Source organism: Hoplias malabaricus, chromosome 8 (assembly GCF_029633855.1).
Source record: "Hoplias malabaricus isolate fHopMal1 chromosome 8, fHopMal1.hap1, whole genome shotgun sequence".
Taxonomy (NCBI): domain Eukaryota; kingdom Metazoa; phylum Chordata; class Actinopteri; order Characiformes; family Erythrinidae; genus Hoplias; species Hoplias malabaricus.
In genome coordinates this window covers 12,180,843-12,199,757 of record NC_089807.1, presented here as the reverse complement: position 1 = coordinate 12,199,757, position 18,915 = coordinate 12,180,843, and the positions used below count along the sequence as shown (strand labels likewise).

Here is an 18,915-nt window from a genome sequence, read left to right as displayed (position 1 = left end):
AAGTTCTTCAAGCAGGTCTCCCAAAGTTGTGCTGAACAGTTACCCAAACTAAAGCCTTAAAACTACTTAAAACTACTTTATGCTGATGCATTGTTTGTATATCGTTTTGCTGAAGGAACTTTGCTGCAGTCCATGGCCTGTGTCTGTCCTGCTTGGCCTTTTGCTTTTGTTTTGTAACAAAGCGCTGCCATAAGGTCTGTAATGTATGTGCTCCATGCTCTCTCTTGGGGAGCTGCATTAGTTAATCAGAACTCTGCCATGCACTTGGCTGCTGTAGATAAAACCCTGTAAATACAATCTGGCACTCATTATCCCAATGATTATCAGGCCTCTTGGTAATATCTGTTTTCGTCCATAGACAAGCACTCTTGTTTGTGTGTTGCTGGGTTTTATTTATTTATTAATTCCCCCCCCCCAAATTCACTCCTGAGGTTTCACTTGCCTCTTCCTTTATTCTCTCACCGTTGTTCTCCTTTTACAAGGATCTATTATGGACTGTTTCAGCTGGGCTGGGTTCTGCGCTGTGCATTTTTCATGCCGGAATATTGATGGCATGGGAAAACACAGAACGATGTGTCATTTCCTTCCCGAGAGCAACACCATGAAATGATTAGTATTGATTTCCTCCTCTTACGTTTGCATCTGGCTGGTGGACGTTTCATTGACTAGGACCTGAGACACTGATTCTCTGTCTGCATCTGCACTTCCACAGTACAGTACAGAGAGAAAGTGTGTAAGACTGCTCTGCTAGAGGATGCTCACCCTGCAGATATATGGAACACATAGAAGAGTGGCATGTGACACAGTGCAATCTAGTGGTCATAGTGGATACTGCCGTAGTGGCCTTGTCTGGGCAGGTGAAGTCATTGTTTTCATTGTTAGCACAGGTCCACAGGGAAATAAGACAATGCAACGAGATGCAAATACACACTTGAGCATGGCTGGCTGAGGAACCACGGGAAGCTTACACCTGTTTATTCATAGCATTGCCATTGATCCCTTTAATTCAGAGGAAAAAAAAACAAAACAATGTTTGGAAAAGGAGCCGGGCTAAATGTATCATGCTATTGATCCACAGAAGCTTTGACAAGTGCGAGATGTATGTCTCGGTGAGAAAACGGCGAGACTTGGGAGTTTTGTAACATCAGCAGGGACCCATAATAAATTATTTACGCTATTGATCCGGTATTTAACAATTGAAATGCCTGGTGTATGAGGGACAAGAGTGAGTGTTTGCGAAGGCGGTCAGGGGGCGAGTGTCTCCAGGCGCTGATATACTGGCTCATTAGAGCAAATGGACAGTAATCTCTTTTGCGGCTGTTTTTCATCCTTATCCCGAATTTGTAACATGGTGAATTATAGGGCCAGGTCTGCGTGCCACCGCCCTCATACGTCAAGCTGTCAGAGGTGGGGCACATGAACCCTGTCCGGCCTCTTCCTCCGCTCCACATTCCTCTTGCCACTCCATTTATCTCACCTGTTCGGCTGCAGCTGTCACCTCCAGTAGACCCCAGCTCCGCCTGGCCCTGTCTCTACAAGCCATGGAAATGAGAAGATATTAAAGAACTGAGGGAGGGGTTGGGCTCACAGTGATACATGACAAATTCACAGCCTTTACTCCATCACTCACAGAAGCCACAGGAGTCAAATACGCACACAAATGTGAAGACTCGGGGCTGACTTCTGATCACATTAGTTTATTTGTTAGTGTCCACTAACTACCATAATATCTTTTGGTTTAAACTGTTCAACTAAGGCCCTGCTGAGGACTGGCTCCCCCTCCAGGGTGTGTTTCTGCCTTGCGCCTTGTGATTCCGGGTAGGCTCCGGACACACCATGACCCTGAACTGGATAAGCAGTTACATACAATGAATGAATGATAAATGAATGCAGTTAAAAGGATTGTTTACTGTGAATGGAAGCTATTGGAAACTGTTTTGGCTCATTCCTATTGGTCCATTCATCATCAAATGTAACACATTGTAAATTGCATCTGGCCTTGTTTAGTTCTCTAAAGATATAAAAACACGCACACACATGGAAATACAAGGTTATATTCTGACAGCAAAAATATGCGAGTTATGTAGTTCTGATGCTTAGGCCAACATTCCTTTAGAGTTTAAAGGGAACGTAGACGGTTCTGGAAAACTGCAGCAAAACATCTCCCTCCTAGCCCCCAAAATTTGTGTTCATTCAAAAGGACATCTTTTAAGGTGGAATGGTGCCTTTGAATAAGAGGCTGGCTGTAACTTGTTTGTTGCTAAGGTTTAACTTGTCTGTGCATTTTTACTCACTTTTTCAAATACCATAGACACTCATTTGTAACTTGAGCTGTTAATGCAGTAAACAGTCATCTTATTCACTGTTTGAATTGCCACAGAATCTCTTTAGTTTTGTAGCACTTTCTAAATTTAATGCAGTTAGTTGTCTCTGGAAGATGGAGTCAGTTCCACTTTAAATAATGTAACAGTAACAGCTGAAATAAGTCAATATTTCCCACCAATGGAGCCGGAATAGAGCAATATCCTCATGTCTGTTTTCAGCGTTTAGAGATCTCTCCACCATCCAAATGCGTCCAGGTGCCTTTGCTCGGCCGTGCCTGAGCCAGAGACGCGCTGAGAGAAAGCCTCAGGCTGATTTTATGAAAGATGTATTGGATTGAAATCATGAACTTCATTTTTAAGTTACACATAGTTAGTTAATTACCAGTCAGTCATAACATTAAAACTACCTCCTTGTTTCTGCACTCAGTGACCATTATATCTGCTGCACTTTCAGACTGTAGGGCAGCTGCTGATCTGTGTAATTAGTTTGTCCTCTTACCTGTTTCTTCACTGATCTGGACCACCACAGAGCAGGTATTATTTGGGTGGTGGATCATTCTCAGCACTGCGGTGACACAGATGTATTTGCTTGTGTTGAGCATGGATCAGACACAGCAGTGCTACTAGTGTTTTAACATCGTTCAGAGAGAGGATTTTATTTGCTGCTGCACAGTGTGTTTGCCATCATCCAGTCTTTCGTCAGTGGTCACTGACTGCTGCCCACAGGGTGCTGTAGCCTAGATAGTTTGGTTTGATTGAATAGGATTGTTTCCAGTGTTTTGTATCATTTATTCAACATTGCCGCGAAAAGTCTTTGTGGGCTCAGCCTGTTTATAACACAGTTCCTTGTATTTATATATTAAAAAAAATTGAACTAGACTACAGGTCCATGTCTTCTCATTTCCACTTCCTTGTGGATGCTGAAGTGTGATGTTAGAGGCGGCGTGTTGCAGCAGCTCAGGGGCATGACAACAGTGCTGGGAAATGGAGATTAAAGACATTAGAACGCTTAACACTCCCTAGCTAGAGCTGTCTAATCTTAAGAGCTTGGGTTCTATACACATTAACAGTTTAGTTACTCCAGCCTTGCAAGCAAACATTCAGTAGTTATCTATCATCTTGTTTCAGAGATGCAAACTTTGGGTAGTGGTATACACTGAGATGTGTTACGAAAAAATTTCTTTTAAATGCCGTTGTCCTGTAATGTAGCCATTCACTATCCTCTCATCTGCTTTTACACTCACAAACTGTGTGTAATTGTATACACTTTGTTGCATCACCAAAGTGTAGACAGAGATTGATTTTTTTTATTTTTTATTTTATTTTTTAATTCCCCCCCCCCCCTCTCTCTCTTCTGAGTGAGTATAAAAATAGCCTTCCCTCGGAGGACGTGACTGGAAAAGGGGATGTCTAAATACATCTGTATTATTTCCTCTTAATCTTGCTCCGAACTGAAGGAGGGCAGGGAGAGACGAGTGCTTCCATGTAATCCAGGATATGCCTGTAGCGGATAAAGCGCACAAAAACAAACACACGCACACACAGAATATGGATTGTATTATTAATCTGATGATAAAAATGAATTGTTTCACAGAGCTGGTGGTGTTAATGAAACTACATCTTCATCAGAATAAACGTGAATTAGACACATGTTACGTTATTCCTCTCCCTGAGGTCCACTTGTTTTTTCTTAAACAAAACAGCTGTAACTAATTTTTTCATTGCTATTTCCAAACTCCCTTTGTACCTTTTGAATTTAACAGGCTTTTTTTTACAGTGCTTTTAACATGTTATTGTCATTGCACAGTAGTGGAATGACAAATATACAGCGATTTGTAGTCATCCCAGTGCCAGGGGAGCAGTTAGGTGATGGATAGTTTGCTCGAGGGCACCTCAACCCTGAATTTTGAGGGAGGAGACAGCGCTGTTCCTTCGCAGATATACGTACACATATATATTTTTGTGACATCCCATTAATTATTATTTAAGACAGAAATGTCAATGATACATTGTGAACTTTCAAATGTGCACAATATTTAAAGAATTGGACTGTTTAATCAGGTTTATCCCATCTGAACTCTACCTGACCTACAAGCTGAGTTTGTAAAATGAGAGGCAGTGAGAGAGAGAGTGGACGCTGAGAGGCCACTGAGCACTTGCTCCTGGACGCCATGTGTCCATCCACATGCTCGCAGGAAGCAGCACCTTACTGATCACCAACAGCTTTATGATAATTAGTCTGATAATTAGCCCATCATTGCCGCTTGACATGTTCCCCGCAGGCTTATTTCCTCACGTGCTCTTACCTTCTTTATCATGACAGTCATCCCACACTGGCCGTGTGTAGCTGAAATGTCATGCTTTTGAATTGTATTTGAACGGACACCATTTATTTATTCACTGCTTATCCACCCCCCACAAAAAACAAGGGATCACTGTACACTTTTCCTCTCTCTCTCGACATCTTAGTTTCCTCAGTTTTGGCTTGAGGTTAGTTTCTGTCTATTGTCTCAGCCTTTTTCTTAGTCTGGTTTCTCTTGATTTGTTCTAGTGCCTCCTTATTGGTCTCTGTCTTTGTTCCAGTGTTTAGTTCTTAGTCCTGTCTTTACCTTCAGATTGGTCTCTGTGTGGGTTTTAAGTCCTCAGTGTATCTGTTTAATGCTATGTTCTGTTCTATATTATGATCTCTGTTCTTTGCTTTAGTCTGTGTTACTCTTTATTAACCCAGTGATAACAGAAACACAAAAGTAAAGAGCTTCTTTGCACATTTCCTCCTCTAAGCCTCGATGTTTCTCCACATGCGGGACAGGTGCTTGTTTTAAATCACGCCTCAGTCCAGAACAGTTGAGTTTTCCTTATTTTTTATTTATTTTTTAAATGTTTTTTTCCTAGGTCTTTTGCTGTAGATATTTTTATATGACCACTGCTTTGTCGATAACAATGAACACCATTTTGCATGTCCAGTACCATAGAGCAAAAATGTAGCTTTTGCCATGAAGTTATGAATCCTCACAAATTTGACCACACACACACACACACACTTCCATGCACAATCTTGCCTGCTGTAGATCGTGTCCTAGTTTTCGTATCCAGAAATGGCTAACGGTGCTGTTTGCTCCCCTGGGATGGCTTTAAAGCATGTAACAAATTGCCTCTAGAGGTTAGTTAAAGAGCTTTGAAGTGATATCTACATTACTGAGCCACATATGAAAACGACAGTATCTGGATCTCAGTGAGTATAGTAAGGGCCTAACACTGTACCACGATTAAAACAGTGATTAAAATGGCAAAAAATGGAAGTGATTAATTTTGTTGTATGAGATTTGCATGACCACAGCACGTTGTGTGACTGGATACATATTTGATCAAAAAAAATTATTATTTTTTTTTCTTTGGGACATTGTGCAGTTCACTCGCACTGATGTTAGAGTTCTGGCCTAATCCGTGTACAGAGGGTCTGTTTGTGCCTGACAGCTGGGGGATTCAACCACTGATTTACTTTAGATTAGTTTGGAGCATTGCCAGGACCCCCCCCCCCCCCTCAATATTCACCCTTTCTACTGTCTATGGCCATGACCTGCACCTCCAGTGGGACCTCCGGTCCTCTGCCTCACTACCTCAACATGACAACATGCTCTTCTTTCTTTAGGGCTCTTTTTAGTACTAATAGATTAACTAAAGCTAGGCTGATCAGATATAGATCTATAATGATTTAGTGATAAATCTAAATGGTCTTTGACTTGGTTTTACACTTTTAGGAAAAGAACATTTATTAGACCAACAGATTGGGGGGGGGAAATATCAGACACATTGACAACAGCAGATATTTGCTTTAGCGTTTTTACTGTACTCCAGACAATGCAGTGTTTAGGTTTGGTGCGTTAAAATATCTGCATTTTGCTCACTTTAGATTAGCATGGTGGCACAACAGGTAGTGTCACTGTCAAACAACTTTGTGGTCCTGGTGCTGGGGCTTCGAGACCTGTTTCGGGGTCACTGTCTGTAAGATGTTTGTGTGTTCTCCACGTGTCCCCATGGATTTCCTCCAGGTACTCCAGTTTCCTCCCACAATCCACACACGCATATTGATAGGTGGACTGGCCTAATAAGTGTCTGTCTTTTGGCACAGGATCTTTGACTTGGAATAGTGTTAATTTGCCATGTAATGGAGCTTCCTTTACGTTCTCTAACTAAATTTACCCTTATGATATATTTCTTTTAGAAATTTGTATCATATCTAGTCGTGGAGCCCGTTTTGCAGGTGATATGAATTAAGTTTGTGATGTTTGAAGGAGGGTGGAACAGCAGAAACTAGGACAAGAGTTTTAAAAACAGGTGGCATATGTGAACACTGTTATCCTGCTAGAAGAGCAGAGTGCGTTTGGCTGGCACAGACCTCAGTGGCAGAAGGCCTGTGTGTGTGTTTGTGTATGTGAATAAGTGTGTGTTGGTTTGGCATTCCGTTCATGGGGCCAAAGGACGCCTTTACCCACCAAAGCTATGCAGCGAGCTGGGGAATTGTTTGTGGCTTCCTGATGGTGCTGCTTGGGTGGATGCCTGGATAAATATAGCCATATAGCACCCCCCCCCCCCACCAACACACACAGCACCACCCCAAACACTTTAATCAAAAGCAATCTGGAGGAGGAGAGGAGTGAAAAAAGAGGGAAAAATATGGAATGTGCCAAGGTCTTTTTGTGTTCTCTTTCCATCAGTCTCCTCCTGAAGGAATCAGCGGGGACTGAGTGAGGAGGATATGGGGGAGGGTGATGGATAGAGCAGCTTAATGCCTGTGAAAACAGGACCTGGCCTGCTAGGACTCTCATCAAGGCTCCTGCAGCTGTCCCCACAGAGAACGTGGTCAATGCCAATGCTTTATTAACATATGATTCCATCCCACAGACCTGATGAATCTCTTGCCCGGATTCAGCAGCACCCACATCCAGTCACTCAATATTGAAGACTTATACTTCACGCTTCATTCATGTCATTGTTGTAAATGTGTTCATCCACAATTTTAGTCAACTCCTCCCTAACCCCCCCCCCCCCCAGATGCAGACACCTGCTCATCCAGTGTTCCTTCTGAAATTAAGGCTTACGGACAAGAATTAAGAAGGTTGACCCTCATTGCTGCAGTTACAGCTGCTTTTTTGTTGTAAGGCTTTTATGCAGAATGAGTAATACTCAATCACTCTAGAACAGGGGTCACGAATACGAGCACTATGTCCCTGTTACGGTTCAATTGTAGCACTCCAAGAAACTCAGACTAATCACATGCCTTTCTGTATATCACACTATTGGATGTTCAGCCAATCAGACCCGTGCGTTATGATAAGCGCTGTGACTTGAATGAGTGACACACACAGGGCAGGGCTCCAGACACTGCTGTCCTGGGGCCAGTAAAAAATAGCCCAAGTGACGTGATAAAAGCTCTTTTGGGACGACAGTGTTGTCTGGGATAAAACCATAAACTTAAGAATGGACGTGAACAATAATGGGTTGAAATTCTCATAATGCTGAACATGGATTCTGTTTAGGGTTAAAGTTCCATTCTTCTGCATAAACAGCCAATCAGCTTGCTGTTAATGGATAAAGTCCTGCCCCTTGGCAACAAGAACCAATCAGGTTGCTGGTTATGGAAAAGCAGTAAAGTCAAATGCAACCACAAAAGTCGTTAGGGACTTTATTTAAAATGTCTTTTTTTCATACTCAGTGTTTTATTTGTCATTTTTACTTGAAACTAGAAAAGGCCATTTTATGTATTTGTTGTTTATAAGTATGAATAAATCTTGTTGGAATAATACATTGAAACGAAATTGAAAGTGTAATTTGATTTGACATTCAGTTGTTAACTACATAAAATGATGCTATAATTATAAGGCTATGGCACTGATCATAATGCAAGTTATATATTATGCTTCAGACCTTGGCAATTACTACTGCTACACAGATCAATGCTGGGAAGTTTATACCCCTGTGGCTTTATTTGTGGTAGTGTGAAGTGTGAAGCTCATTTACAGCTGACTCTGAGTGGTATAAGAGGTGTTTAAAGCGTTTCAGTGATGCGTTCACCTTACATTCACTGGAAGGGACTCTGAATATATATATATTATATATATTAAAAAGCATAGTTTTTCTCATCATATAGATTGGTTAAACCAACAGCACACTTGATTTAACAAAATTGTGTGTTTATTAAGGTAAAACAGTTTAATGTAGCAGTTTGTTTGTTCTTTTAGGAAATAAACCCTTACTGCTTAGATAAATAGCTTTTTATAACCACGTTTTCTCTGGTGCCTAAAATATTTGCACAGGACTGTATTTTTACATGCTTTAATGTTTTTTAAATGCATGTGTTTAGGTGTGGTACCAACCTACGTTTGAGGTGCGTTTGATTGGGTGCAGTTAACTCTGTCTTATAAGACAGAAGGGCGCCTCTCTCAGCTGTAAATAGCACCTCACTGCATTTCAGTTCATTTGTGATTTGCTGTAAGAAAATGGCTGCTCTCTATTTGAAACACAGTCACTCACCTCAGAAACGGAAGGACTGTATTATGATAATGCTGTATATGTAGCCAAAACTGTCACTCCTAAATGGAGGCTAGGGGGAATGTATTTTGAGCTCAGCATTATTAGTGTTATTAAAGTGCTCTCCTCTTTGCAGGTAATGTGGGTATGTAACCAGTGCCGTAAGCAGCAGGACATCCTTACTAAATCAGGGGAATGGTTTCCGGGACAGGGGCCAAAGCCAAAGCCGGCGGGGCTAGGGACAGCAGTAAGCGACCCGGCGATGTGTGGAGACCCCACAGGAGAAAAGAAGGTGCGCTCCAGGTCTCAGATCCCTCTTAATCCCTCTGCCTCTACTGCCCATGACAGCCAGCTGCCTGCCTCCACTAACTCCAGCAAAGGACCTGCTGCCGGCCAGGCCGACATGCCTTCATCCCGCTCTCGCAGTGAACCTCCTCGAGACAGGTACTCAACCACTGTCTTCTTCATTATACACTCCTGAAACTGAGAACGCCTCTGAGTATTGTTTTTTATTATTGTTTTAAATGATCTAAATAGTGCTGGCCGATAAAATGATTATTGATATGTTCATAGGAATAGAAACCTTCATTTTTATTCCTGGTTAGCACAGCCACCTGCACGCTATCTGTCATGTATACTCATGCTATTACGGTAAATGAACACTCGGACGCATAAAAGCGGTCACTGTTTTGGGGTGTATTTTGTTTGGTGTGGCAGCCCCCTGTCAGAACACAAGGGCAGAAACTTTCCCTCATGCACTGGGAGAATCCGGTGGGTTTTTCTTCACTCAAAGTGTATTTTCCTCCCAGGAAATATTCTCCGGTTTGTGAGAGCATTGTTCGTTGCCTGATGTGGTTTTCCTCACACAATTATTTTCTCTGCTCTCTAATTTATAATGGGCTCTGATGCCATAGATCAGGCTCCTTCTCTTGAATAGAAACTCCCAAGGGTGGAATTTTTCTGCCTGGGTATACTCCGGACCCGCGTCCATGAACTGGATAAGCGGATAAAGGCAGTGAATGAATGAACGTGTGAAACTGAAAACATTCTAGCTTTCCCAATTTTCCAAGCACTGTTCTAAGTCTTCTAATGGGTTAAGTGTAAAATGTTTACAGATCAGCACTTGGGAGTGTCATTTTATTTATTATTTTAAACTCTTCTTAATCTATATTTTTACTCTTTATGCTTCTTTAAACACTTGAGTAATGCCCTAAGAATGTTTTGATAACACAAGACAAAGATATTTACATTACCTTTATGTGGTAAGAAAATTGTATTGTTCCAGTGAAATCTTAATAATCTTAGTGAATCTGAGTAATGTGCATGTTGTCTAGTAATGAACATTTGGTGTATTCAGTCTATATTTTTAGAAGGATGTCCTTTGTCACAGTGTGACACAATTTTAATATTGAGATTGATCAATATCGAAAACCTTATCGTAAAATCATTTTTGGCCATATCGCCCAGCTCTAGATGTAAATGATATAAACGTATATGAGAAATCCTTTGGTGCCACCAGAGAAGAACGTTCCAATATCACATGCTATTTAATGTGTATATTTGTACAATCTTGATGGAAAATACACTTTCAAATATGATGATCATGATCTTTAATTTTGTTTTAACTTCTTTTTCTTTTTCTTCCTGCTCTCAGGAAAAAGCAGTCGTCCTCCTCAGACCAGAATGGCAAGGCCGGGACCAGGGGAGAGAGACGTCGGGGACTTCCCAAAGTCCAATCACAGGGTTCAGAGGAGCGAGAGTCTTCAGACAGTCGTAGAGAGGGCCGACGGCTGACGAAGACTCGGTCGCAAGACAGAAGCGATGCTGAGCTGGAGAGGAGTGGAGTACAACCCAGAAGGACAGAGGGTGAGCTCAGGCAATCTCAGGAGGAGTACCGAGCTGAGCCTGGCTCCATACGGCACCCCGCAAAGCCCAAGGCCGGGGAGCAGGAGGGTCATATGCACCCTAAAGCACCCAGCACAGGGCAGCCTGAAGGGGGCATGCCTGAGAGGAAGGTAGGGGAGGTGGGGAAGGAGGGCAGGGTTAGTCGTAGGTGGTCAGAGGAGCGGCAAGCTTCTCTGGATGGTCAGCAGCAGGCTTATGTTGGGGAGAGGACCGTGGGGGGTGCTGGGGGACAGGGAGGACCTGCCATTCAACCTGTTCCCTCTAAAACGAACCACACCCCGCAAGCCCAGCCGCCGGCTCCAGGGTTCCGAGTGGGCCCTGCTGGACCGGCCGGTCCCCCTGAGCTCAGGGAGCCTCCAGATTGGGGCAGGAAGCTGCAGCCGAGTCACCTGGAGCCCAGCTCGGCTGCCATGATGCGTAAATCCAAGCGGGAAAAGGCTGAAAGCATGCTGCGCAACGACTCACTCAGTTCTGACCAGTCGGAGTCCCTGCGGCCGCCTCCACCACGGCCCTACAAGTCCAAACGTGGCGGCAACAAGCGGCAAATGTCGGTCAGCAGCTCAGAGGAGGAGGGTGGCTCCACACCTGAATACACCAGCTGTGAGGATGTGGAGATTGAGAGCGTCAGCGAGAGAGGTGGGCTGCATCCAGCGTTTCCCAATATATGTTGAGTACTCATACCTGCATTCATGTGTTAAAGTTTTAGAGAATATAATTTCTTACGATTTCCTGTCCCAGTCTGGGGGACCCCACATTACTACTTAATACACACTAACACACCAGTGATCTTAGTCAAATGCATCGTCCCAAAGTCAACTCAATAGCTAAATTAATTTGTTCTAAATAATACCGGGCATTGTCTCCACCTGTTTTGGGTCTGATTCCTCAACAGAGAAATACTTTCCTTCAGATTCCGGATTTCACAAAGCAGTACAATATTTGCCATCAGTCCTGACTCTCTGGTTGCATATGGAATTTTGAACTGTGATATGTTAAATGATTATAAAGATATTTACCGTTTAAACACTGTCAGAACGATGTCTAAATAATAAGGTTAGAGATTGTAGGGGTTAGTGTGTTAGGATAGGTTTGGCTTCTCTGGAGCATAGCCGTGACCTGGAAAAAAAAACAATCTATAATACTTTAATTAAACTGTTTCAACTAGTAACAGTCAGAATATTTTTGGTTATATCAGTGCTAATATTAGGATATTTAAGGCCAGATCGTATGTTTTCTCGTAGTTATTAATGATTTTAGTTAGAATTTAGTGTGCCATTAATCTTCTTTTAGTGTGTGGAGGTGGGGGGGTTCAGACCAGTGAACTAAAGCAATAAATGGTGTAGTTTAAGAGAGGGTGTGCTCATGGTAGCATGTTGTTTGGCGAGCAAAGTAGTTGAACACAGACTTAAAAGGTCAGTGTATTAGCACAAGCTGGAGATGAAATGTAAACAGCAGACAGAGAGAGAGAGAATAGAGAATGAACAGTACACCAACTCATTCTTATCCTTGTAGCAGGACTTAATCAGACTGAGAGATTTCATTTACGCTGCAGGTAAGAGGCCTGATAGCGGCTCCATACACAGATTATGAGCAGAGGACTATTGAGGCTAGAGGCTTTCATTAGGTTGTGTACTGATACGACTTGGCTTTGTTTTACATGGATATATTGTTTAGAAAACACAAGTGCTGCCGATCTACTTCAGATTCCTTTCTGGCGCTCTTCTGTCAGTTTGTATTAGTTGTTATATATCGGTTTCTGGTATAAATATCTTGTGGAATACAATGTATAATAGAATATCAGATGCAAAAGACATTTTTTTTCAACATTTGTCAGTGGGGGCAAGAATTAGGTTTTTGAAATTGTAGTCTTTATTAATGAGCTACTTGTATATGCTTGTATTTATTGCATTTTTGATGTATGCAAACATCTCCACTTTCTACAGCAATGCAGTTAGTGATGGGAATGTTGAGGCTTAAGTAATAAATCTTCATCTGGTGATGCCTCTTCGCAGACGGGCAGATGAAAAGGCATATGGGTCATGGGAATATAATACAAAACAGCTGTAAAAATAAGATCAGTGTGCTGCTAAATTGCTGCTGATGATTTTTTTAATCTTGTTTTCATAAATGCAGTGGTGCCTTGTATTGTGACGGTCTCATACAGATGACGTCAGAACTGCCCACTTTTCTGTTTATGATTTTTCTTTTGATGTGGAGTAAGAGGTGTGTAAGGTTTTAAAAAAACTTTATTAGGGCAACACTTTTCTAACAGAACTGGGTTAGGGAGTGAAGAAGCACTCTCTTTAAAGAAAGATGCATTGCATTCTATATACTTTTAAGCTCTGACATACTTGTAAGTAAGCCACATGTCTTACTGCTCCATAGAGCTTTTCCTCTTTGTCTTTTATTTTTCCCTGGCCTTTACACATCACCTGAACTCCTCAGCCAGACTTCAAAATTCAAACGAGTTACGTAGTCTTGCCGGAAGAAAAAGGGAATAAGTGCAGTGGTAAATCAAAGCTCTTTTCAAACAAGCCGGAGTCGTCTATTCACAGGGTCATTTTTTCAGCTCTGGGACTGAAGCCCTGGTTCGGCAATGAATACCTAATGGCCTTATAGTAGATTAAGGAAAAAAACTGGAATAAAGATTGCCATATCATTAAATGCTGCTGTAAATCACAAAGCGCCTGATTCTAGAGTGGATTATATCTGTTATGTATTTATATATGTATTCTGCACTTATTTTTGTCATTGAATAGTGAGCAACTCTAGCAATCAGTCATTTTGGAGTGATCTAGATGGTTTGTAAACAGGGTTCCAGACTGTGCCTGTATGATGAGCTCATAGCTCCAGTACTGTGCGTCATAGCCATCTCTGCTGGTTGCCTTTGGCACTTGAGATGTCCCATGTGCTGAGAAATAAGCAGAAACGGTCAGTCCAGGGGCACAGCGCACATGCTGCCCCTCCATAAAACATGCCAGGAGTAAATATGAAGCCAGCGTCATGGAAAACTTTGACACTGTCACACTGTGTGTGTGTGTTTGTGTATGAGTGGCATTGTATGTCATTAAGCTTCCCCTGTCAAGAGACAAAATGAAGCTCTTAGGCTCTGAGCAAACACAAGTTCAGGAGCACACAAGCCCCATTAATCCCTGTCCGTGCCCTTGTGCTGCAGGGTGAAATGAGTGGCCATGCTTTAGGGCGACAGCTTGGCAGAGCGTGCCCCTCCAGAGCACAAATGTTCAATAAACGGAGAGCTGTGAGTGTAAACAGCAGGTTTGGAGAGTGTGTGTTCTGGCTAGGATAAAGCAGCAGCTCGTCAGGCAGAGAGGCTGTGTGTTTGTGATGCTCTCTACACTGTGAGGCCTCAATCCAGCTCACTATGCTTCTTTCCTCCTTTGATTTCCAGGGGACTGGGAGTGCTGTCCTCTGGACCCCACTGGGTGGCATGTATGTATTCCAGCACACTAAATATATAAACTCTATTGTAGTGTAGTTTGTATTTTACAGATTTGTTTTTGACAAACCATGTGGGTATATAGCCCTGCCTAAATGAATATGAAAGGATTGAATGTATGCAAATCCTACACAACTACATGAGTATTGAATACAAAGTAGGACGCAAGAAAAGTTTAGAGGTATCCAGAATAATGAAGATGAATGTAGCTATAATACAGCATTTCCCACAGGTCTAAGCCTGGAGACAGCACCATGGGAGAATCTATGTATATCCATACACTTCATAGCATTTCTTTATTTTTATGAATGTTTGACTAAAGCATGTTTAATATAGATGTGAAATATCATCTTGGAATACAGTGAAACATGTAGGTGAAGCAAATGACCCCATTGTTGGACACTGTTTAAACAGGATAGAATAAGTATCGTAGCATACACACCAATGAGACCACGGGTTTAAAACTGAATAATGCCTGGATCAGACTACATGATATTTTTGTCTTTCATGACGTTCACTATGTCAGATTAGCACTATAAATTTGTGCCATGTCTTGGTTGGGAGACTGGCAACACTCGACGTTTCACACGGACCGTTCTTTGTTCACGCCGTTGCGTGAGTTCAGAGTTTCTTTGGGGGGGGGGGGGTCAAGAAAATGTCAATCACGGCTACAGATTCGCTTTGTGCTGCTGTTGGTTTTGTGTTCCAAAAAGAAGAAGAAAACACAGTTGTGGACCCGTTCCTGTGTGTTTTGAGGAGGAGAGAATAGACTCCTGCAAAGAGAACTTGAGGTAATGTGTTAACATATCAAGCATTTCCTCGGTTTCTTTTTTTCCCACCTGACAGCCTCCTTCTTTCTCTTCTGTGTTTATATATGCGCACCAGACAGTGCTCTCTCCTCCTATTGGTAATCGTCAAGGACACGCTGTAGGATATGTCAGACTAGGCGAAACAATTCTAACATGGTAGACTTTTTGCCGTGGTGTTGTGGGGAGTCTCAGATGCCACATCGCTGGTCTTTGATTATGTCACACTACAAGACCATTACTCGCCCACGACGCTCAAATTAGGTTCAGACACTGGAAATTTGTCAGATACGACAAAATCCTGCCAAAATCGGGCTAAATTTGTGTAGACTGATCCCGGCATAACGTTGATTATTTTGTTACAGTGGAACTTGGGAAGGGGTGGGATATATTAGGCAGCAGGCTCTTGAAGTTGACATGGTGGGAGTGGGGAAAAATGGGCAAACATAAGGATTTGACAAGGGCCACATTGCGCTGGTTATAATGTGTTCGTCAGAACATCCCCACAACAGGTGTTACCAGTATGTAGCCCATGACCCTCTGTCACTGGTTCACCATTTGTGCTTCTTTGGTTCACTTCTGATGGGTACTAATCACTGCATACTGGCAAACACTACAAGACCTGCTGTGATGGGTATGCTCTGAACACAATTTTTTAGGACCACTGCAATTTCTGATGTCCAAGTCATTCATGTTCATAATCTTGCCCATTTTTACTGCTTCCAACACACCAGGCACCACCTTATATATCCCATCCTAGATGTATAAGATGCCACTGTAACAGAATTAACAGTACTATCCACTCCATTTTCTTATAACTAACATACGTGTAAACCAATTAACCATAGCATTATGGCCACATCCATGTCCCTACACTCACCGTCGGCTCCACTGGCCATACAGGAGCACTTTATAGTTCTACAGTTACAGACTGTAGCCCATCCGATGCTCTGCAAACTCTGTCTAGCCCCTTTCACCTTGTTCTCCAGTGTTCTGCACACTCTTAGGACCACCACAGAGCAGCTATGATTGGGTGGATATGAGTCCAACATAATAAAAGTAATTAATGTAAATAGTTAATGACTATATTTTACAGACCATTTATTTACATCTATTTTTTTTAAGAGATGGTTTCAATTGCTTAATTTAAACATGTATTTTGTGTTAATTTATATGCTATTTTGAATAAAATGGCAGAAATATGTAGGGTTGTGCGTGTGTGAAGGTGAGGTGAGGGTTGAATGTAATAAGAGAGTTTCCCCTCTGATGGGATTAAATCACTGCCTTGTTCTCTCCAGCATCCGGTTACATGGCAGCCCTCCAAGGAAGGTGATCATTTAATCGGCCGGATCACTCTGAGCAAGCGCACGGCCATGCCAAAAGAGGCTGGAGCACTGCTGGGGCTAAAGGTTAGTGACACACACGGCTCCCGCACCAATTACACACTTTTACACATACACGTACACACACAGGGGTCCATTGAGTAACTCTGTGAACTGTCACAAACAGAAGGATGTGATGCTGCCTAATTGGAGCAGCATGTTTTCGCTCTCATATGAAAATATCACAACTCAGAAATGGAAACGTTACAGGAGAAGGACAGTTCCCATATATTACCATCTGTTAAAGCAAATAAACAATTTGTTTTGAACTTGATCCTTTTTGATTTTGAACTTTCTTTAGTGTTTTCTCTTGTTTTCTTGTAATAAAATATTGTAATATAAAGTGTGTGTGTACATGTAGGTGGTAGGGGGTAAGATTACAGAAACAGGGAGACTCGGGGCCTTCATCACCAAAGTTAAAAAGGGAAGCCTGGCCGACGTGGTGGGCCATTTAAGGGCAGGTGAGCTCGGTTCTCTATCCTTCTCATTCCTTCTCTATGTATCCCCAAACTTAATTTTTGACTTCCATGTGATAAATTTCCCACAACCATTTACTGGAATAAGCAACAAATAAAACATCGACAGCAGAGTGCTTAGTAAATTAACCTGGAGATTTGTTATTTAATTTGACTGTTATTTTGTCTGTAGGAGATGAGGTGCTGCAGTGGAATGGTAAATCATTACCGGGATTAACTAAGAAGGAAGTGTACAATATCGTTTTGGATTCCCAAGCGGAACCCCAAGTTGAATTAGTTGTTTCAAGGCCCATTGGGTGAGTCTTCCATTACCTTCCTACAATTCTTAATGTCATCTCACCACAGCTAATGTTATTTCAGTGGCAAATGACCTGCAGGTTCTTCTAAGCACCAAGATTTGTCATAGTCTGTTCAAGAGGAAATGTGCACTTGAGGCCCAAGAGTTTTCTCAGTCTAGCCTACTTCAATGTTTTGGAGTTCTGGGGTAATTTATGTTTCAATTGTGTACAGTTTTCACTGTTAGCCATTATATTCTGCTTTGCACTGTCCTCCTCCCTCTTTTAAAAAGATGTATTCATTGATTTCTCTCCAAACACTTACGAAGGGTGTATAAATCTTACCCGTAAGTAAAACAAACTCCATGAGGTGATTCTCATCCCCCAGCTCTCTCCCTCCTTACCTCTGTCCGTTACCCCGTCGAAAATAAATATGCAGCCCTTGAAAACAAAGCTGCAAACTGTTCTGTGACCACACCTCCCAATTACTCCTGGTGTTTATCAGCTGACCATACAATGTTTGGTTAAAATCCTACTGTCCCTCAGTTGAGTGTGAGAGAGAGAGAGATGAATATCAAGTTATTTATTTATTTATTTATTTTTCTTTTCAGTGATATACCAAGAATACCAGAAACATCACACCCTCCATTAGAATCTAGTGAGTATTCAGTCTCATACATTGTATACTGCAGTCACTGGAGGTTTCTGTTCTAAAGCACATTAAGGACAGATTTCACTATATATATATATATATATATATATATATATATATATATATATATATATATATATATATATATATATATATATATATATATATATATATATATATATATAAGTAGGTTGACTTATAAATATCTCTAGTTGCTGAATACTCATTTTAATTTTATGCTTTACTATGGGGATTTTGATTGAATTGTGATTGTGCAACTGAACATCCGTGTCCACAGTGGGTGCTATTAAAGTAGCAGAAAGCATTAATTATAGTGGTGTCTTGGACATATTGTGTATATTATGAATAATGTCTTTTTTTTTTTTTACAGGAATAATAAGTCTTTCATTACATGGCAACATTATTCTTTTCAAACCTTAACCGCTGTTTGCTTGGCCTTCAGGTTAACACGCTGTCATAATTTTAGTGATGCCTTTGTTGTCTGTGCCTCTACAGCAGGTTCAAGCTCCTTCGAGTCTCAGAAGATGGAGCGGCCATCTATATCTGTGCTGTCCCCTTCAAGCCCCGGTGGGCTTAGAGATGCTCCCCAACTTCTGCCTGGACAGCTCTCGGTGGATACAATATTAATCAGCACTTTTATCATCCTACTCATCTCCTTTTTTCCCTATTTCTCTGGGAACAAAACCTTGCTTGTGTATTTTTCAGGTGAAAATGTGGTACGATAAGGTGGGCCATCAGTTGATAGTGAACATCCTGCAGGCCAAAGAGCTACCCCCCAGACAGGACGGCCGACCCCGAAACCCTTACGTCAAAATGTATTTCCTGCCGGATAGAAGGTACTTTGACTTCTATGTTACTTTACTGACCCTTTTAAACTGACTTGGAGGAATGGAGTCTCAAACTAGGTTTAATTAATTATTGGTTATGGCCATTTTTATAACTTTCAGTGTACGTTTTTTCCCTTCGATACATATAAATATTGAGGTCATTTTGCTGTGCTTTTTTTTTTTTTTTTTTTTTAAAACAGTGATAAAAGCAAACGAAGAACAAAAACGGTAAAGAAGAGCTTGGAGCCCAAATGGAACCAAA

The 18,915-nt window shown here is 41.7% G+C and overlaps 1 protein-coding gene across 1 annotated transcript in view; it reads left to right on the top strand.

Annotated features, from left to right (window-relative positions):
• Positions 1-18,915, top strand: part of LOC136705248 (regulating synaptic membrane exocytosis protein 1-like) — an 87,124-nt gene that overhangs the window by 37,767 nt on the left and 30,442 nt on the right. Inside the window, exons 4-12 of the mRNA XM_066678637.1 lie at positions 8,989-9,296; positions 10,507-11,393; positions 14,167-14,207; positions 16,319-16,429; positions 16,764-16,863; positions 17,051-17,174; positions 17,765-17,811; positions 18,322-18,437; positions 18,532-18,662. Of these exons, the coding sequence (XP_066534734.1) occupies positions 8,989-9,296; positions 10,507-11,393; positions 14,167-14,207; positions 16,319-16,429; positions 16,764-16,863; positions 17,051-17,174; positions 17,765-17,811; positions 18,322-18,437; positions 18,532-18,662 (1,865 nt within the window). The remainder of the gene's footprint in view (positions 1-8,988; positions 9,297-10,506; positions 11,394-14,166; positions 14,208-16,318; positions 16,430-16,763; positions 16,864-17,050; positions 17,175-17,764; positions 17,812-18,321; positions 18,438-18,531; positions 18,663-18,915) is intronic.